This window comes from Callorhinchus milii, unplaced genomic scaffold, assembly GCF_018977255.1.
Source record: "Callorhinchus milii isolate IMCB2004 unplaced genomic scaffold, IMCB_Cmil_1.0 Scaffold16, whole genome shotgun sequence".
Classification (NCBI taxonomy): domain Eukaryota; kingdom Metazoa; phylum Chordata; class Chondrichthyes; order Chimaeriformes; family Callorhinchidae; genus Callorhinchus; species Callorhinchus milii.
In genome coordinates, this window is record NW_024704757.1 from 3,978,909 (window position 1) to 4,001,438 (window position 22,530).

Consider the following 22,530-nt stretch of genomic DNA (forward strand, 5'->3'; position numbering starts at 1 on the left):
GGAGCCTAGTGTTTGGAGTGTTATTAGGAGTAATATAGGAGCAGGGGAGCTGGACAATTAGCGACCCCACATGAAGGGCGCTATATAAATGCGAGTTTATATTTTTTAACGAGTTGTTGTTGTTTTTGTTGTTGTGTTAGGACTGATAGGAGAAGTCAGTTCTGACAACAAGTAGCTGAACTTTCAGGTCAGAATTTGTTTTGCCCGCAAAAAACACAGACAATTCACTTTATAGTATATTCTGTGAAGCGCTTTAAGACATCTCGAAGACCTGTTAAGGTCACTACAGTGACTGCTACAGTCACTACAGTCACTGCTACAGTCACTACCGTCACTGCTGCAGTCACTACCGTCACTGCTGCAGTCACTACCGTCACTGCTGCAGTCACTACCATCGCTGCTGCAGTCACTACCATCGCTGCTGCAGTCACTACAGTAGCTGCTATAGTCACTGCTACAGTCACTGCAGTCACTGCTACAGTCACTACAGTCACCGCTTCAGTCACCGCTCCCCAGTACAGTCACTCTTCGCTGCTGATCACTTAGTGAAAGGCTCCTCATTGCCCATTTGGATCTCACTGCTACAGTGGCTTAGGCACCACTATTAGTGTGTTAGTCCCTCACCACTGACACCAGGGATCAGATGTATGTTTATCAACAAATTACCACAGCTCTGACGCATTCAGAAAGAAACTAAACGTGTCTCCGCTGAGCTGTCAGACAGTCACTACAGTTTCACTCACTTCATGGCTTTTTGGGGGATTTTTCCGTGCGCACCGAGCTGCCGTGTTCACCCACGGACACACAGCCCTACCCCCACCCCTCCTCACACCATCACACACATATACACATACCAGCACACCACACACAACCACTCCCATTGCACACACACACACCAGCACCCCACACAGCCACCCCCCACCCAACACACACACACACCAGCACCCCACACAGCCACCCCCCACCCAACACACACACACACCAGCACCCCACACAGCCACCCCCACCCAACACACACACACACCAGCACCCCACACAGCCACCCCCCAACACACACACACCAGCACCCCACACAGCCACCCCCCACCCAACACACACACACCAGCACCCCACACAGCCACCCCCCACCCAACACACACACACCAGCACCCACACAGCCACCCCCACCCAACACACACACACACCAGCACCCCACACAGCCACCCCCCACCCAACACACACACACACCAGCACCCCACACAGCCACCCCCACCCAACACACACCAGCACCCCACACAGCCACCCCCCACCCAACACACACACACCAGCACCCCACACAGCCACCCCCCACCCAACACACACACACACACACAAGCACACGACACACAACCACCCTCCCCTGACACACCCACACACCAGCACACTACACACAACCACCCTCCCCTGACACACACACACACACACCAGCACACTACACACAACCACCCTCCCCTGACACACACACACACCAGCACACTACACACAACCACCCTCCCCTGACACACACACACACCAGCACACTACACACAGCCTCCCCCACGCACACACGCACCAGTGCACCACACACAGCCCCCCCATTGCACACACACACACACACACACGAGCACACCACACGCAGCCAACACACGCACACACACACACACTCCCACACACACAGACAGGAAAAAAACAAAGTGTTACTGATGTTGTTGAGGGTAAACATGGAGAGAATGTGAGTGACGTTCACATAACAACAGAGGAGAATTACTGAAATATTCCACGCCTTCATGCTACGAGTCTCGTCGGGGAGTAATTGTGAGCCGGTATTGTGAATATAATTAAGTATCGGTGGCTAATTGCAGCCTGTTTGCCTGTATTCTCTGCGCAGGGCACGAGGTTGCTGACTCTGCAATCTGACAGTTTGTAAATCTATCGCCTCAGAATGAACCTCGTGAACTCACTGAGTGAAATCGCGGTGCGAGGCTGGCTGATTTACAGCGTCAGCGAGCACGCCAAGGAGAGGAAACCAGGCTCGGAAATAAAGCTCTCTCTGTTCTTGGGCTGTTCAGTCAACGTGGGGCCATTATTGGTGATTTAGGGTCATTTTACAGAAAGCATTTGCAGATGATATTCAGTGATATCACTACTCTTCAGTCAGACTGTAACAAAAGAACTGGTTTCAATCTGATTTAGAGTCACAAGTTGATAAGCAGAGCGTAGGGTGAGCACTGCAGTGTACATCTTATAGCCTCAGTGAGAGGCCAGGAATCGATCCACTCCAGGGAGGCACAATTAGAAATATGCAGCGATTCTCAGGCACAGCAGCTCCTCAGGCTATTCTCAGACACAGCAAACTCTGTCCCTCTGAGATACCACCTTGTTTATTTGAGTGACCGAGACTCTACCCCAAATGAAGGGCGCAATACACGCACGGTGAAACCCATCACCGTGATCAGCCGGGTGTCTATCACACACAGAAACCCATCACCGTGATCAGCCGGGTGTCTATCACACACAGAAACCCATCACCGTGATCAGCCGGGTGTCTATCACACACAGAAACCCATCACCGTGATCAGCCGGGTGTCTGCCACACACAGAAACCCATCACCGTGATCAGCCGGGTGTCTGCCACACACAGAAACCCATCACTGTGATCAGCCGGGTGTCTGTCACACACAGAAACCCATCACCGTGATCAGCCGGGTGTCTGTCACACACAGAAACCCATCACCGTGATCAGCCGGGTGTCTGTCACACACAGAAACCCATTACCGTGATCAGCCGGGTGTCTGCCACACACAGAAACCCATCACCGTGATCAGCCGGGTGTCTGTCACACACAGAAACCCATCACCGTGATCAGCCGGGTGTCTGCCACACACAGAAACCCATTACCGTGATCAGCCGGGTGTCTGCCACACACAGAAACCCATCACTGTGATCAGCCGGGTGTCTGTCACACACAGAAACCCATCACCGTGATCAGCCGGGTGTCTGCCACACACAGAAACCCATCACTGTGATCAGCTGGGTGTCTATCACACACAGAAACCCATCACCGTGATCAGCCGGGTGTCTGCCACACACAGAAACCCATCACCGTGATCAGCTGGGTGTCTGCCACACACAGAAACCCATCACCGTGATCAGCCGGGTGTCTGTCACACACAGAAACCCATTACCGTGATCAGCCGGGTGTCTGTCACACACAGAAACCCATTACCGTGATCAGCCGGGTGTCTGTCACACACAGAAACCCATTACCGTGATCAGCCGGGTGTCTGACACACGTCGAAACCCGTCACTGTGTTTAAGAGAATCCAAACCAAACTGGGAGTTCCATGCATCCAACCTACACATGGAACTTCCCATGTCTGCAATGGAATGCACACTCTCTCCCTGGAGGTCCAAATCCTGCCTTCCGAATTCAGGAGACTATTAGGCTTATGGACCCCAGAGCATGTGTTGGGGTAACTGTTAAAAAGTACATAGCCTGCCATTGAGAGCAATGTCTGGCAAGCTTCGTACTGCTTGTCCAGCTCAAAATGATCAAATTGATTTTGCTCAGCCAGAGTATCAGAAGGATTAATTTTACCGTCATCATTCCTTACAAATATAGTATCAAAAGCCAATCGTGTTTAATATCGGCAAATGATGTGTTTGTTTCATCAACGGTTTTAACCTAAAACACAGCTCGGAGATTAGCAATAACACAATAAATCTAATGAAGACACGATTGAAACAATTCAATAAAACAAACTGAACACTTGCCATCTGCTCGGCCATTATATTTGTTACATAAATTAGATTTACCATCTACCTGCTCTCTACAACTGCATCCCGCACAGTGTAAGATTCGTCTCTTCCCTCATCTCCTTCAAGATTTGCCTCAAGAGCTTCCAGTGCCTGGAATCGGTTTGCAGACAGGTAAGCAGCTGATTCTCAAGCTCCGCACCTCCAACTGGTGGAACTATCGCTCAATGGGAAGGGACGTGTGTACGAGTTGTGGACAGGAAGATGGTGGTAAAGCTCTCACGCATTTTATGCTGAGGTGCATTGCCCACTAAGAAACTTGCAGGGAGTTCCCTGTACCTACCATGCACCCACCTAGTGAGGCTCAAATGGCCAACTAGTGACTATTCTCCTGGGGGTTGGGGAAGGTAAGGAGGGCCTCCTTTGAGCTGAACTGGTTCCAAGGTGACATAATTGACAAAGGAATGTCAAAATCAAGCCAGCCCTCTGTGACGACCTCTAGTCCGGTTCCTGAGCCAGGAGGGTCCTCAGTATTCCAGGGCATTGGCTCATAGGCAGGACTAGTCACTGGAGGCAGGGAGTCACCCTACTCAGCTCCTGTTAATCCTGCAAGCCAATTGGGTAGGATGGTCCTAGCTGGACAAGCAGCTGGCTGGCTGGACAGGCAGCAATATCAATGGCGAGCTCTGTGGTTTTAGCTGGTTAGACTCCAGCAGTTACCCCATCACACACTCCGGGGTCCCCAATCCTTGGCTCTTGCCAACCTGCGCCTAATACTTTCCGGAATTAGGTAAACAGGATGTGTCCCTCCAGGGGGAGAGAGAGAGAGCGCATTTCATTCCAACAATCTCTCTCTGGGATTGCCATGTGTAGGTGGGATGCGTGGAATTCTCTATATAGGGTTGAATACTCTTAGGCAACGGTGATGGGCTTCTGCATGTGTCAGACACCCGGCTGACCCAATAAAATGATATGATATTTATTATAATTATTTCATTTATTTCGTGTTTATATTGTATTATATTTCAAATATATTTTATATTACATGAAACTGATGGGAGTAAAACTATTTTTTAAACACAAACCCTATCGGTCGGTGTCTGTGGGTGTTTACGCTGTGAGAGAGAAAGAGGCTGCTCGCACAGGCCAGGCAGCAGCAACACACGTACAAGAGGCTATTTTTACTATCGCGTCTCCAGGGAAACATAAGGGAAAATGTGGTTGTCCGCAGTTCCACACGTGCTCAGGCAGCGCTGGCCTCCAGCTGCTTAATGCAGATGTGAGCTTTACTGATGGCTGGGCAGAAACAGGGCGTTCACACTCACAGTGTTCATGCTGTGTTCATACTCAGTGTTCATGCTGTGTTCACACTCAAGTGTTCATGCTGTGTTCACACTCACAGTGTTCATGCTGTGTTTATACTCAGTGTTCATGCTGTGTTCACACTCACAGTGTTCATGCTTTGTTTATACTCAGTGTTCATGCTGTGTTCACACTCACAGTGTTCACATTCAGTGTTCACACTCACATAGCATTCACACTCATGCCGTGTTCACACTCACGCCGTGTTCACACTATCGAATAACGCGGTGGGATTTTTAACGTCCCCCTTGGACAGGGGCCTCAGTCTTACCTGAAGGACGGCACCTGCGACAATGCAGCCCCCCCACCCCCCGCACACCCTCCACCAGCACTGCTTTGGAGCGTCAGCTTAGACTATGTGATTCCAAATCCCAACGGGAGGGGCTTGAACCCACAACCTTCTGACTCAGAGGCGAGAGCCCTCGGAGGATTGCTCTCTAGGAAACAACTGTTTCCAGTGGAACTCAAGAAGTGAGGCATCATCATCATCATCATCATCATCACCACTATAATAGTTACATCACCTATAACCCCTCACCTATGTTTGCATCACCTTTACCCCTCTGATCTGTAGCTGTGCCCTCTGCCCCCAGCCTGCACTCCCCCCACTCACCTGCCAGCACGCCCGCCAGGTACAGGAGCCCGATACGGACAATCCCGTGCACCATCTCCAGTGGGACCCCGATCATCAGCTGCAGTAAAGCGTTAAATCCCAACTGCTCCAACCTACAGGCACAAGGACCTGTGTTAGTGATGGGAACCAGTAATAAGCGCTCAGAGACACCGTCCAACGTGAAGGACGCTATATAAATGCAAGTTGTTGTTGTAATAAGCAGTCACTAGATTTTACAGACTCCCAACGATCCACTACCTTGTTATCAGGACACAGTCGGGTAGTGAGCCACACGGCTAATTAGTGACACTTGCCTCCCCTGACAGATCCCGTTTAACTCCTGTCATCTCATGCCTGAGGAGGGATCAGTGGTGTCTCTCCTCACTACTCATGATGTTACTCAAGTGGAACTCAATGAGGCTACAGGGGAGATTGATCCACGCTGCTTTTGGCCAGCTTTAAATACAAAACAAGGGAGTAAAAGCACTGAGATTGAATGAATAGTGTAAATGAACAGTGCTTCCCATTATAGCAGAGCACAAAATAAAAGTCACTGCCCTACTTAATAATAATAATAATAATAATCCTTGCATTTGATATAGCGCTTTTCACGTCGGGAGGACGTCCCAAAGTGCTTCACAGAACACACTGTAAAGTGAATTGACTGCATATTTGTGGGCGAACGCGGCAGCCAATTGCACACAGCAATGTCCCACAAACAGTCGTAGATTGAAAATGACCAATTTATTATTGTTTTTGGTTTTTGGAGGGATTATTATTAGGCTCTGTGTGGAGTAAGGAAACTTGCCCAAGGTTTTGCCCTGCCCTACTTCTCTTAAGAAGAGAGGTTAAACTATATTGAGGATCTCAACAAACAGCATGACACTGTACAGCTTTCAGCCACCGCAGGGAGAGAACACGTTTCGACCAGCTTATTATTTCCACAAAACATTCAAGTGGTTGAAATTGTTTTGTCCATTTCTCCCGAGCTGTCGTGACAGATCCCTTTTTCAGGGCCAGAGTTCCTGGGAATGTGCTCCACATTAAACACCTTTATACATAAAATTATACTGCGAATTGTGCAATGTTATTATTATAGCCCAATGTACAGAGAGAGACGCAGATCACTGAACTATGGTTTATGATATCACAGGCAAATAGCCTTACACAGGTTCCACGGCATCCGACAACTTGCATTTATAATCGCTCGTCAAAGCAAGTCAGCCTGGGAGCGCTGGACAGCGTACACGTACTGAATACCAGAATAACCAGTGTTTGTGTGTTGAACACAGACGGCAACTAACCTATGTTCATGTTGCTGAGTTTGTGAGGATTGCTCTCTAGGGAACATGTGTTTCCAATGGAATTCTAGAAACGAGGTATCAGCAGCAGCATTATAATAGTCCTTGCATTTTGTACAGCATCTTGCACATCAGGAGGACAACCCAAAGTGCTTCACAGGATTTACTTAAAGTAGAGTGACTGTGTGTTTTGTGTCCTACAGATTTGTCCAACCGTTGAGTGAGTGGCCAATTTTATCCGGGGGATTGTCAGCCAGGACACCAGGAGAGAGAAACTCCCTTCTCTTTTCCAATAGTGCCGTGGGATCTTTAACATCCACCTGAACAGGCTGACAGGACCTCGGTTTATCATCTCATCTGTAGGTGGCACCTCCGACAATGCAACACATCCCCTGTATTGGAGTGTCAGCTTACACTATATGATTCCAAGTCTCGACGTGGGGCTTGAACGCGCCATCTTCTGGCTCAGACGTGAGAGTGCTACCACTGAGCCAGGCCGACACACTGAGCCAGGCTGATACAGTGAGATGCAGACACAGCGGTGGGCACACACACCACATACATACACAGGCACACACACACACACACACACAGAGTAGCCCACACACACACACACACAGACAGAGTAGCCCACACACACACACACATACACACACAGACAGAGTAGCCCACACACACACACACACACAGAGACAGAGTAGCCCACACACACACACATACACAACACACACACAGGCACACACACACACACATACACACAGCGGCACACATAGATTTGCAGGAAAATCCGAAAATATTGGAGAGAATTGTCACCGGATATCATCAATTCCCAAACCAATTGTGGAGTCCTGTAGCTCAGTGGTTAGAGCACTCGCCTCACAAGCAAGAGACCTGGGTTTGATTCCCGGCATGGGGGCGAAACCTTGGGCAGGTTTCCTTACTCCACACCTGATAATAATCCCTCAAGAAAAAAAACAATAGTAATTTGGTCAGTTCAATCCACGACTGTTTGTGGGACACTGCTGTGCAAAACTGGCGTTTCGCCCACAAAAAATACAGTCAATTCACTTTACAGTGTGTTCTGTGAAGCGCTTTGGGACGTCCTCCCGACGTGAAAAGCGCTATATCAAATGCAAGGATTATTATTCTGTGAAGCGCTTTGAGACGTCTCGAAGACATGAAAAGCACTATTCAAGGAAAATTCTAATTCAAGCATCATTATTAATTAACAGAACGAATCAAGCTTGTGAATATCATGTGACAGATACTGATGTTCACATACGTGTCAAACACCAACATATGTGTGTCAGACTCCAAAACACACATTTGTATCAGACTCCGACACACACACACACAGGTCAGACTCTGACACACACACACACACACACGTGGGTCAGACTCCATTGCACATGCGTGTGAGACCCTGATGCACACACAAAGGCTGTTTGTATTACATCCAGGTTATAATGGGAATCAATCGGTTCTTGTGGTTCAATCTGTTGTGATTGAGGCTGAGCACGGGCTAGGGTTTACATACCCGGCGTGCATGAAAATGTAAGTGAAGAACCTCCAGACGTGGGCCCTGTGACCAGGGTGATAGACCAGAGGACTCTTCATGTAATCCACGTGATAGGTCTGCAGCACCCACTTGTTCAGCATGGCTCCGTAGCAAATGAATATAATAATCTGAAAGAGACAGAGCATAGAAACAGGACCCACTCGCCGGCTGTTCACAAAACTCACCGCAAATCCATCATCAACACAAACGCTACCAGCCTGCTCTACCTACTGCTGTCATGGTTCACCATCTCCTATCTGACAGTGTTTTTGTAGGCAAACGCGACAGCCAATTTGCGCACAGCAATGTCACAGAGAGCTCCCTCTTTCCCCAGTGAGCCACTCCTCTACGTCCTTCATCCCCTTCCCACTCCCGATCCAGCCATTCCCTTTGCACGGCAAACACTGGCTTACTTCACGTCCCCCCTACCTGCCCCACCATTACCATTTTGCTCCCACTCTCTGGAGCGCCATTCCCGGAGTCCCTCCGACTCGCACACAGTGAGCACTCACTGGCAACCTGGCTCAGCATCCCGGCACAGCGCCAACTTCCATATGTATGCAGATGACTAACAAATCTTCTCCTCCTCCTTCAGCTGCAACTCCAGGTCCCCCGATATTCTGTCGGCATCTGGCAGACATCAGGGCCTGGATGAGCGCAAACGGCTTGTAACTATACGTGGACAAGACGGAAGCTGTACTCCTTGGCTCCCGTCAACATCTTCTGTCCTGCGGCTCTGACCTCCTTGACCCCCCACCCCCACCCCACGCCACCCGGCCTATCCCTCAAATCTAGGCATCTAATTTGAACCCCAGTTGTCCTTCCTCCCCCACATCCAGTCCCCGACCAGGACCGCCTTCTTTCACCTCCACCACACTGCCCGCCTACGACTGTACCTTAACCCCAAACGCACTTGTCACCTCCCTCCTCGACTCTCCAAGTGCCCTCTTCACCGGTCTCCCCAGCTCCACAATCTCCAGCTGATCCGAAACATCGCCACCCGCATACTCAGCTGCGCTAAACTCTGTACCCCTATCACACCAGTGCTATCCAGGCTCCAATGGCTCCTATCATCAAACACATCGATTTCAAGTTCCTCTCAAATCCCTTCATGCCCTGCTCCCCCCCCCACACCTCTGTGACCTGCTTGCTCCCCAACCCACTGCCCGCTGCCTCCTCTCGACCAGCTATGGCCTCCTGCATGTCCCTAGCGCCCTCCGCTCCACCATCGGTGGCCGAATTTTCAGTCACTATGACCTGAAACTCTGGAGCGCTCTTCCTCTGTCCCTCCGCTTTGCCACTTCCTTCCCCATTTTCAGGTTGCGCGACTGAAGACCTTCCTCTTCGACCGTGCCCACCGTCACCTCCCCACTCCCTCCAGCTCGGCGTTGTGCTCCACCAACACTGTCAAGTGCTCTGGGACGCCACCCTGCGCGTCGTTGCTGTTGTCCTGGCATAGCTGAGGTATTGCCCGCTTGAACGTGACGCGGGCGGCAGCTTGTGGCGCGAGCGACCAAACCTGATATTGACCTGCAGAGTTGTGAGGAGGGTCATGCCGAGGGGCGGAGGGCAGCCCCGGTACTGGGTGTAATACCAGCGCCTGTCCGCCTCGCACGGCAGGATCTCGTAGGCCACGTGTCGCACCAACCGCTTGTACACGCTCAGCCCCGGCTCCTCCAGCAGCGCTCGCGGGCCTGGCCTCTGCCCGTTCGAGATGGCTCGGCGGAAGCTGCTAGAGCGCTTGCTGCTCATCTGCAACAAGAGATGAAGGAGGCCTGTGAAAACAGTGACAGAAATCAGAGCAATGCTCACCATCTCACTCACTCACACACACACACTCATTCACACACACTCACTCACTCACTCACTCACACACACACTCACACTCACTTGCTCACACACACACTCACTCACACACACACACTCACACACACACTCGCTCACACACTCACTCAGTCACACACACACAAACAAACACACACTCACGCACACACACACACACAAACACACACACTCACTCACTCACTCACTCACACACTCACTCACTCACTCACACACTCACTCGCTCATTCACAGGCCTGTGAACACAGTGACATAGTAATCAGAGCAATGCTTACACTCTCTTACATTCTCTCACTCACTCACTCTCACACACTGGCTTATGATCACAGTGACAGAAATCACAGAGCAATCAGAGCAATGCTACTCACACACACACACACCCACCACACTGAGTAACACCGTCACTGAGACACACACACACTCAGACACGTTGCACATCTTAAAAAGTAGTATTTATTGATATCAGGCAGAGGGCGAAACCTTGGGCAAGTGTCCTTACTCCACACAGAGCCTAATAATAATCCCTCCAAAACCAAAAACAATAATAAATTGGTCATTTTCAATCTACGACTGTTTGTGGGACATTGCTGTGCGCAATTGGCTGCCGCGTTCGCCCACAAATATACAGTCAATTCACTTTACAGTGTGTTCTGTGAAGCGCTTTGGGACGTCCTTTGGAGCGCTATATCAAATGCAAGGATTATTATTATTATTATTATAAATGATTCACAAAAAACTCCTGTTATTTCCGTGTTTGAAATGCCGAGAAGTGGATTTCCGATCACAGACTGACACAGCATCGAAACGGCCGTTCACCTTCCAGTGTATCCACTCGCACAGCATCACACTCAGAGCATCGTAGAAACGCACAGCACACACTGGCTCCCATCGCTGTGGGAACCTCTGTGTCTTAGTGAGAAAGCAATGAGAGGGAAATGATACCAGATACATGAGGCCCATCTAAATCCAACTGTCTGCTCACCTACAGAACACACAGTCGCTACACCTCACAACAATGGTGGCCAACAAACCATATTTTCTTGATTGAACATTTCCTGACTTATGTGGGATGGCAAATGCAATGATTTTTACGGGTCGCTGTACAAAATGCTGATATATTTGTCTGCAATGAACCTGAGAAGGGGCTGAAGTCACCATGGCCACAAGGGTGTTGTCATGGCTCTCCCTCTCTGCTGGGAGAGTTAGTGCCATATGATGACAGTGTGTATGGAACACTGCTGCTCTTCTGTTTCATTCGATGGTACGGTCGTAACGTTTGTATGTCAGCCCAGAGACCAGTGTGTACCAGATATAGAGGACCCGATCACCTGTGTCAGGTTAAACACAGCGTAACTAATATAGGTATATGCTGCCTCATTGCTGACCAGCTCCAGGAGGTGCTGCTCCCTGCTTTCAACCCACACCTTGTGCACGTTTCCCAGCTTCCCTCTGCTTTCCTTTTTTGATCGTGCTCACGACCACCTCCCAGTCCTCCCTCTCGCCCTGACTCGGGGTCAGGCTCCACCACTGTGAAGCGCTCAGGGACTCTACACTGCGTGAAGGGCGCTGTGTAAATCCAAGTTGCTGTTCCTCGCTGTCATGTGCTCACCAATCGCGGACACTGACCGCACAGTCACTAAGGTTCCAGCGTAGTGAGCCACAGGAGGACACCGACTGGTCAACGACTCTGATGCTTCACTGCACAGATTCTGGGGGAAACACATTGTGCAAATTGGCCTTCCTTTCAATTCACTTTTTCTTACACAAGTCGTGGAAACTTGTACATTTTGACATTGAGCAAAGAACACTAAGTCACCGACGTCTCAGTCTCACTTTGTTTTGTGGTCAGCCGGGTGTCTGACACACACGGACACCCATCACCATGCCTAAGAGTATCCAAAGCAAGCTAATAATAATAATAATCCTTGCATTTGATATGGCACCTTATCACATCATTGAGACGTCTCAAAGCGCTTCACAGAATATACTGTAAATTATATTAAATTATATATGTAAATTAACTGTGTAATTTGTGGAAGAATTCCATGCATCCCACCTACACATTGAAATCCCAGAGATAGTATCACTTTGAATACCGTTAAACTTTAACAACAACAACAACAACCACAACAAATTATGTCTGTATAACTGTAACTGGTGAGTTCACCACTGCAGAAGAAAGAACCAAACCGAATAAAGAACAGAGATCACAAGATTAGTTTGGATGAAAAAGACCCTTCGGCCCATCCAATCTCATCCCTCCAGAACTGGTTGAGCCAAGTGACCCGTTTCCACGTTGTACATCCTTTTGCAAATCTTTTTAAATCTGTGTAAACACCCACCCAACCGTGCCTCCATCACAGCATTGAGCTGCTTTTTATACGAGTCCTAGTGTCCCGGCCTCAACCACATTTCCTGACAATCTGTTCCAATCGTTAATTACCCTCTGAGTAAAGAAACACTTCCTGGCATCTGTCCTGAAATTGCACTTTACAGCTCTAAACCCGTGCCCCATTGTTCTACTGTCTTGATGCATCCTAAAGTATTCATAACAAGTATTATTATAATAATTATTATTATCCTGAAGTATTGCGCTGGATTACTTTTTCAATCCCATTTAAACTGTTATCCATCTCTATAGATCCCCTCTGAATTATTTTCTCTTAAGAGTGGAGAGCCTGAGCTTGCCTAACCATCGCTTTGATTTCACATAAGTAACATATTGTAGCTGCTGTTCATTACAACTGTTTGCTCAGATTTGTGCTCCCAGCTCACCACAGCTCCGAGCACCTCTGATGTCAATCAGCCAGCTGTTTGCACTGATGCCAGCCCCAGATGGCTGAGCCAGGAGTGAACAAGGCTGGAGACAGAGTGGTTCTGGTTTAGCTGTTCTATATAAGGAGTGGATGTAACCAGAGCAAGTCTGTGTCACTCCCTCTGCTCGAGTGAGTACCGGGTTTGTTCCCAGCGTAAAATACGCTGAGTGCTTCACTTGACTACCAATAACTTAAGTTTTTCTCCCAAAGAACTTAGCGTGTATTTACTGTTTTGTTTCACCCACAAAATATAGTCGATTCATTTTACAGTAAATCCTGTGAAACACTTTGAGACGTCTTGAAGATGTGATAAGGTGCTATATCAAATGCAAAGATTTCGGAAATAATATTACAAGATATAGTACATAGGTAGTTCGGGACACATGTGCATGCGACTGGCAGTAAGGTGGACGTAAGCTGGACCTATGTTCTTATTATTACTGGCACTACCAGCAAGCTTCTTGTGGATTTATTTAAAAAGCATTAACACTTATTATACATGATTAACCTGGTTTAAAATTAAGACAATCGCTGGTGTAAGGCGGGAGTGGGGAGCGAGTGTAAGATGACTGAGGTTATAAAATACTCAATTCAATGCAACCGAAAAGAAGCAGAGAGGTAAACAAAAGGTGGAGGTTTAAGTGGAGGAAGCGGCAAAGTGTGAGGGAAAGAGATTCCAGCGCAGAGATCTGGGGAGAGCGCAAGTGAGAATCATAGAGACTCCTCAGGAGAGCAAATCTAGAAACAAACCTCAGCACGCCAGAGGAACAAGAAACCCATTGCTTCTGAAATACAGAACTAAATTATTAATGGCAGGTTTCACAGCGAGGAGGGTTGTCAGCCCTGAGAGGGAACTGCGATCAATGGTTGGCACTCTCGTTGGAGCAATGAAAGCCTTTTTCATCAATATAAGGAGCCTGTAGAAGAGTCATGTGATGCAATTAGGTACAAGAGCAGGTTGGCTGCGACAACAGTAAACATCAGAGAGCACGGCACACACACGGCAGGTTTGCTGGCGTTTCTACCTCTACAAAATGCAGCTGCTTTTTCCAATGAGATTCCATACAGCATGGAAACAGGCCAGTCAGCCCAACCAGTCTGTGCCCCAGGTTTATACTCCACACATCTCTCCCCCATTCCTTACTCCCTCCCTCACCCTTTGGTTCCCATCTCCCTCATGTGACGGTATTGCTTCTTCTAAGAATGCATCTACACTACCTGATTCAACCATCACGTCAGGTAGCAAGTTCCACAATCTCGCAGTCCTCTTCGTGAAGCAGTTCTTGCTAAATTCTCCGTTAGATCCCCTAGTTGCTATCTTATACTTGTGTCCTCTGGTTACAGACTCCCCAACCAGTGGGAACAGCTTCTTGATGCCAACCTTATTGAACCCTTTTATAGTTTTAAAGATTTCTATTGTTCCCCCCAAATGTCACTTCTCTAGTAAAAAAAAAGACCCAACCTATCCTAATATCGACCGTGCTTTCGATCTCCCTGCTTCTCCCCCCCTGCCCTCCACCCTCCCCCACCCCGACCCCCAGCTCGGGTCCGTAACTCCGTCTGTCCGGCGCCTTGGGACGTCCTACCAACGTGAAGGGGGCTTTACAAATGTAATTTTGTTGTTGTTGTTGATAGCAGTAACCTGCCAGTCCTGGGATCAACCTACTCTGATCGCACGGTCCATTGTGCCCACTGTGAGCCTGAGCCAGTAATCACAGCTATTAATGCGTGTAAAGTTCCGGCAATAAACTGGATCCTGCGCTGCGTTGAGAGAGCTACTTACTGTTACATTCCAGAACAATATCTACACGTTATTCCCCTCGGTGTGCGATTAGCCTAAGGTATGTGTGCACAGCCCTGTGGACCGTGCGGTTCAGCATCGAGTGATCCTCACACACGACATCCCAAGGGAAAACATCAACATGACAAAGGCCAGAGAAATGAAAATAATAAGTTCCACAATGGAAACAAGCCTTTAACCCACAGACTGACTTGCTCTGAGCAGGGAAAGGCAGTGTGCGTGAAAATTGCGGCATAGCTCTTGGCAGATCACAGCACCCACTTAATGCAATTCATATCTAAACAAATTCAGAACCTACCACGTGCCTTCAAATACATGTGAGTCACAGGCAAAGAGCAGATGGAATATTCAACAGAGCTGAATCAATCACATGACAAAGGAATCTCTCTCATTCCGCTGGTGATTGAGAAGAAGCTTATTTTGATTTTAATTTCCTCCCCTTCCTTCCCCTCCCCTTCCCTCCTCTCCTCTCCCCTTTCACGTCGAGAGGGCAGCCTAAAGTGCTTCGCAGGATTTACTGTTAAATGTTGACTTTCCTCTTTGATCATGACTTTTAGCCACACTCCCAGCCTCTTGATTTGAACCCCCAGCTCCGATGCCACCTCTTAACTGTCCAGCACCTTGGGATGTCTTTCCGACGTGAAAAAACGCTGTTTAAATGTAGTGCGCTGGCCTAGTAAATGATGAGACCAAAAAAACGAGGTCTTGTCTTCCTGTTCAGGTGGACGTTAAAAATCTGATGGCACTATTCAAAAAGAGAAAGGATTTCTTTCAGTGTCCTGTCCAAGAATCCCCCAAAATAAAATCGGTTATTCATTTCATGGCTGTTTGTGGGACACTGCTGTGCTCAAATTGACTCCCACAAAATATAGTTACTCCACTTTACAGTATGTCCTGTGAAGCACTTTGAAATGTCTCGACGATATGATGAAGCGACTCTGTTAGAACTACCTGAAAAGTGAGCGGGAACCTATGGATTATAAACAAGTGTTAATTAATTGAACTAAACTCATTTCATTAATTTGCCAATGGTTTGTTTGGATTAAAACTGTATATTTTAAGAATGCCTTTAGTCAAGGAAAGATACCGAGAGGATTAACCAGAGAATAAAAAGATGAAACCATTTAGGATATTCATAGAAGCATAGAATATTACAGCACAGAAGGAGGTCATTCAGCCCATCATGCCTGTGCTGGCTCTTTGGAAGAGCTGCCCAATCAGTCCCATTCCCTGCTCTTTCCCCATATCCTTGCAAGTTTTTCATTTTCAAGTTTCTATCCAATTCCCTTTTGAAAGTTGTCATTGGATCTGTTTCCACCACCCTTCCAGGCCGTGCATTCCAGACCATAAGAACTCTCTGTGTAAAAAAAATCTCCTCATCTCGCCTCTGGTTCTTTAGCCAATTCTCTTAAATTTACATCCCCTGGTTACCGACCCACCTGCCAGTTTCTCCCTGTCAATTCTATCAAAACCCCTCATCATTTTGAACACCTCCATTAAATAACAATCTCAGACATTGTTTATTTTGAAACAACTGGGCTGAGTGCCCGGGGTAGCGGTGGATGAAAATCAGTGTAAAGCAGGTCTTTGAGTCGTCTTTTAGCTGATTACATTGACGGGAACCTCATGGTGCTGAGCAGGAGCTCAGCCTCAGGCCACAGAATAATAGCCAAAGGTTCACACCTTGATCACAATCCAGTGACTCTCACTGTGAACTGGACCCCAGGACCAGCAGAGAACATGTTAAAGTCTGTGGCACGATTCCAAAAGAGAATTCTGCCGGTGTCCTGGCCGACAACCCGGCAAATAAAACCGCTCACTCACTCCATGGCTGATCCGAGCTGCCAACCCCACCAAACGCCCCCATCCCTGTCCCCAATCCTCCATCACTCCCGCTCGCTTCTCCTTTCTTACCACTTACCACCTCCTAGACCGTCCCAGAGCCTCCTTCTGCTCCAGCCCGGAAATCCTCCGTGGGGCTCATTGTGGCATTCGCCGTTGACTGTCCAACAATGGCCACCCTGGCTGCCCCATCTCCCATTTCCGTCGCAAGGCTCAGGAGCGAACCTCTCCTCCCCCATCCACATCCCCACCCTTCCTGTCAACCCTCCCTCCCATTCTGTAAACTCTTCGGTCCCCTCCACATCGACCTACAAGACATCCGCTCTCTCTCCAATAAAACCCTCACTGCCCCCAACCTCATTGTTGATGTAGGTATTGACATCCTCGCCCTCACTGAAACCTGGATCACCCCAGGTACCACCTTCCCCCTGACCAAGGCCATGTTGCCTGGTTACATATTCCATCATACCCTTCAACCCAACTGCCACGGTGGTGGTGTGGCTCTCATCTCCAGGTCCTCACTTGGCCTATCCCCTTACTCCTCTGGCTCCATCTCCTCCTTCAAGCAACTCACTCTGTAGGTGAATGCAGGACCAGGTTGCTCACAGCAATGCCCCACAAACAGCCACGCAGTGATTGACCAGTTTTATTTGGGGGATTGTTGGCCAGGACACCGGGGAGAGAGAAACTCCTTTCACTTTTCAAATAGTGCCATGGGATCTTTAACGTCCACCTAACCACCTTATGGCATAAATCAAAAATGATTCACTCATGAAAAAAGCGAAAACACACTACTCCTCAAACACAGACTTACGTAGACTTGTGCGAATCTTCAGGGTGGGGGGAATCTCTGAAGCACATCTCCGACAACACAAGAGCCTTTAGTGCTGGTGTCACTGTTTGTGTGACAGTGTGTGTGACAGTGTATGTGTGTCGCAGTGTGTGTTTGTGACAGTGTGTGTGATTGCTCTCCACACTCTCTGAAGAAAGCATTAGTGAGAGTTTAAATGAAACCTCACTGTATTGTACAGAGCGGCCTCACCACCACTGACACTGTGAGATTAGGGAGAAGTGGGCGGCAGCCTTTAATGTCGCTAGTAGATTTGTCACTTCAGTGACTCGTCAGCTGGAAACACATGTACCACTGTTCATACTGTTAGCCTCATGGCACTGGAGGCGGTACATAAAGGCATCGTGACAGCAGCCCTCAGGCTGATACACGCTGAGAGAGACACTGAGGCGAGCCTGTCACCACACAGCTCAAACCAGGGTATCTGCTTTCCCTTCCTCATCACGCACAGCGTCCCAGCACACAGAGCATAGAGACTGGACAGGGACATAGTGCGAGTAACTCCACTGCCCACTTACAACGATCCTTGCATTTGATAAGAGAGCCTCATCACATCGTTGCGACGTCTCAAAGCGCTTCACAGAATATACTGCAAAGTGAATTGTTTTGTGGGCAAAACTCGGCACACAAACAGTCGTCAATTGAGTGACCAAATTTTTTTTAAAATAGGGCTTATTCCCCCCACTTACTGATACTGTAAACATTAAAGGAATCTCTTATTATCTGGAAGTATCTGCTCGATATGTCAGCCCGGCTCAGTGCGTGTCAGCCCGGCTCAGTTGGTATCACTTTTGCCTCTGAGTCAGAAGGTTGTGGGTTCAAGCCCCACGTCGGGACTTGAAACTTTTATGGTCTAAGCTCCAGTGCAGTGCTGGGGGAGTGCTGCATTGTCAGAGGTGTCGTCTTTAAGATGAGACATTAAACCAAAGTCCCATGTGCCTGTTGAGGTTGGACGTTAAAGATCCCATGACATTATCTGAAAAGAGAAAGGAGTTTATCGCTCCTGGTGTCTTTGCCGAGAATCCACCAGACAAATAAAATGATCACTCATGATTGTTTGTGGGACATTGCTGTGCTGCCATGTTCATCTACAAAAATACAGTCACTACGTTTTACAGTATATTCTGTGAGGCTCTTTGGAACATCCTCCAGATGTGATAAGGAGCTGTATCGGTTTGTTATGATTATTATTATAATGCATTACCATGCTTGCTCACTGGTGATGCTCAGGGGGTGTATAAGAACATAAGAACATAAGAATTAGGAGCAGGAGTAGGCCATTCGGCCCTCGAGCCTGTTCCACCATTCAATAAGATCATGGCTGATCTTCTCACCTAACTCTGATTACCTGCCCTATCCCCATATCCCCTAATCCCTCTATTTTTCAAGAATCTATCAGTCTCAGCCTTAAAAATGTTCAAGGACTGAGCATCTACAGCCTTCTGGCTGTATGTACAGTTATAAGGAAAAGGAGGTCACGTTTGAATGCCTACAGATCGATGGCCAGGCTACCGTTGGAATACTAGATGCAGTTTGGAGCTCCTCATTATAGGAACGATATTAAGCTGCTGGAGGTATTACAGAGGAGATTCACCTGGATTGAGGAAATGAGACTATAGGAAGGCTGGATAAGCTGAGGCAAGTCTCTCTGGAGCTCAGAGGCTGAGCGAGTGATATGATACAGTTGTATAAGATGATGGGAGGCTAAGATAGGGTAGACAGGGAGGGGGGATGATTTCCGAGGATTGGGGGTACAGGTTTAGAATCAGAACCACGAGGTCCCGAACAGAGACTAAGAAAAACGTTTTCTCACAGGGAGCGGAATGGGAGGTGGAATTCTCTGCCACAGTCAGCTGTTGGGGTGGTAACCTTGTGCCCGTTCAGAACAAGCCTGGACACATAAGTAAGGGAGAATAACGTTGAGGATATGGGAGAAAAGGCTGGAATATTGAACCAAGGGATAGGATCTAGGACAGGCACTCGTGTGGAATAGAAGCGCTCCAAGATGTAGCCCGGCCCGAAGGGGACTAAGAACATAAGCACTTGCTGGGGAAAGAAGACCAAGGTCCATCTAGTTCGCCTTCCACCATCCTGGCAGTCGCTTGACATGTCATGTCCTAAAACTATGAGCTGTATCCTGAGATATCATTTTCTAGCAGAAATCGATCTCATTGTTCTTGAAACAAATGCGTATAAATGCAAGTTGTTGTTGTATAAACATCGGCCGAATGGCCTGTTTCTGAGCTGTAGCTTCTACGAATGTATGAAATACAGTGAGAGAGCACTGCCTGGCGAGCTTCCCTGCGGGAGGAGAGTGGGGTGAGGTGGGTGGGGGGGGAGTGGGGTGGGGGAGCGACTTCCTGTAGATCGGAATCACAACTGGGTCATGATAGCGGACAGGAGGCTCTGGTGCTATTCTGGATCAGGCAGTAACAGCAGGAAACAGACAAGAAGCATCAAATAGCCTCTGCCAGTGAAGAGAGAGGAGCTGGCACAGGCCCAGGGGATCTCCCTCACAGCATCCCCTGAACAGCCTGACCTAGTAACTGCAGCTCACAAACAAGCGACAGAGAGTCACTACTCACCACACACACCCACACACACACACCTGCACACACGCTGGATTTCACCATGCTTATGCAAGAGGTTTGATCAGTGAGTGTTGGTGACTGGAGGGAGCACGAGTGTCTCTCAGGGTCCGGTGGCTTTACAGCGTTTAAACTTCAAACAATTCCATCATATGATTTTTGGTGTAACCAACAACAACAAATTACACTCACACGGCGCCCATCCCTGTCTCCGCACCTTCGAACCGGTCTCCCCCTCTTCTCTCACCTCCACCATGTCCAAAATGAAACCCGACACCTGCTCCCTTGGAGTGGCGGGACAGGAAGGAGTGAAGGAGTGAAGCTGGGAAGCAACGACTCGTTCCAGGACCTTGGAAAGGAAAGGGAGGTTGGAGATGGAGCAGTAGTTGGGGAACTTGGCCCCTCCTCTTCTTAATCTATATGCTCCCTCTTGGGGATGTCATCCGCAGACATGGGGTACACTTCCACATGTATGCGGACAACACCCAACTCTATTTTTCCACCTCACTTTGCGACCCCCAGTCCCCTGATGTTCTGTCAGCTGCCTGTCAGACATCAGGGCCTGGATGAGCGCAAATTTCCTTCAGCTAAATGTTGACAAGACGGAAGCCATACTCTTTGGCTCTGGTCAATGTCATCAATCGCACAGTTCTCACCTCCTTCACCTACCCGACCTCCTCCCAAAACTCTCTGAACCCGTACGCAACCAAGGCGTCAAGTTCAACCCCCAATTATCCTTCCTCCCCCACATCCAGTCCCTCACCAGCACCGCTTTCTTCCACCTCCGACGCATCGCCCATCTCCGCCAATATCTCACCCCAAAAGCCGCCGAAACCCTGGTCCATGCCTTTGTCCCCTCTCGGCTGGACTATTCAAATGCTCTCCTCGCCGGTCTCCCCTCCACTACCAATCATAAACTCCAGGTCATCCAGAATTCTGCCACCCGCATTCTTACCCGCACCAACCTCCGCTCCCTGATTACCCAGTCCTGGCCAGACTGCACTGGCTGCCTGTCCTAGAGAGGATCGACTTCAAGATCCTCACTCTTGTTTTCAAACCTCTCCACTCCTCTGCACCCCCTACCTCTCTGACCTCCTCACAACAGTGCCCGTTGCCTTTGCTCCACCTGGTCTGGCCTCCTCCTTGTCCCCTGAATCCTCCGCTCCACCATCAGCGGCCATGCCATCAGCCACTACACCCCGAGGCTCTGGAACTCCCTTCCTCACTCTCTTCGCCTTGACCTTTCTCTTCCTACTTTCAGGTCTTGGCTAAAGATCTTTCTTTTCGACCGCGCTTTTGGTCACCTTTTTCCCCCTCCCCCCTGCCCCTGGCTCAGCCCTGGGATCCGTTATTATGAAGCGTTCCAAGACGCTGTCTGGCATGGAGGGCACTCAAATCCAAGTTGTTGTTGTTGAACAGGGATGGGTGCAGGTAAGGTTTTTTGAGGATGTGGGGGGATGACGGCCGTTTTTCAGAGGGTGGGAACAGTGGCAGTGGACAAAGAGAGGTTGATGATGTCTGTTAATAGAGGGGCAAGGAGGTGGAACTGGGAGGTAAGGAGAGGGATGGTGTCAAGGGAGCAGGACATGATGGAGGTGAGAGAAGAGGGGGAGACAGGGTGGAAGGTGTGGAGGCAGGGGTGGGTAGTGTGAGGGGGAAGTGGGGAAGGGGTGGCAATAGAAAGCCCCTGGCAGAGAGCGGAATGTGAGGCCACAATATTGCTATCTGTAGCTCAGTAGTTAGAGCAGTCGCCTCGCAAGCGAGAGACGCTGGGTTGGATTCCTGGACAGGTCGAAAACTTAGACAAGTTTCCTTACTCCACACGCCTCTGTTTACCTAGCAGTAAGTAGTAACCCGGCGGTTAGTCGCTTGGTGGATCGCATTTCCGGGGGGAATAACTCCTTAAAAAAAAATTTGGTCACTCAATCCACGACAATTTGTGGGATGCTGCTGTGCGCAATTAGCTGCAGCATTTCGCCCACAAAATATAGAGTCAATTCACTTTACCATATATCCTGTGAAGCGCTTTGAGACATCTCGAAGTCATGATAAGGTGCTGTATCAAATGCAAGGATTATTATTATTATAAAGAAATAATTTAATGTTAATCACATCATCTGACAGAATAACCCCGCATCTCAGCCAAGTTACTGTTAATGAGATAAGATGCCCACATGTGGTATAAAGACTCCTCTCTTACCCTG

General features: G+C 48.7%; 1 protein-coding gene across 1 annotated transcript in view; it reads right to left on the reverse strand.

The window, feature by feature from the left end:
- The window catches only part of rhbdl1 (rhomboid, veinlet-like 1 (Drosophila)), a 44,159-nt gene that overhangs the window by 13,086 nt on the left and 8,543 nt on the right, over nucleotides 1-22,530 (reverse strand). The window contains exons 3-5 of the mRNA XM_007904860.2: nucleotides 10,118-10,339; nucleotides 8,567-8,715; nucleotides 5,729-5,841 (exon numbers count right to left, since the gene is read on the reverse strand). Of these exons, the coding sequence (XP_007903051.1) occupies nucleotides 5,729-5,841; nucleotides 8,567-8,715; nucleotides 10,118-10,339 (484 nt within the window). The remainder of the gene's footprint in view (nucleotides 1-5,728; nucleotides 5,842-8,566; nucleotides 8,716-10,117; nucleotides 10,340-22,530) is intronic.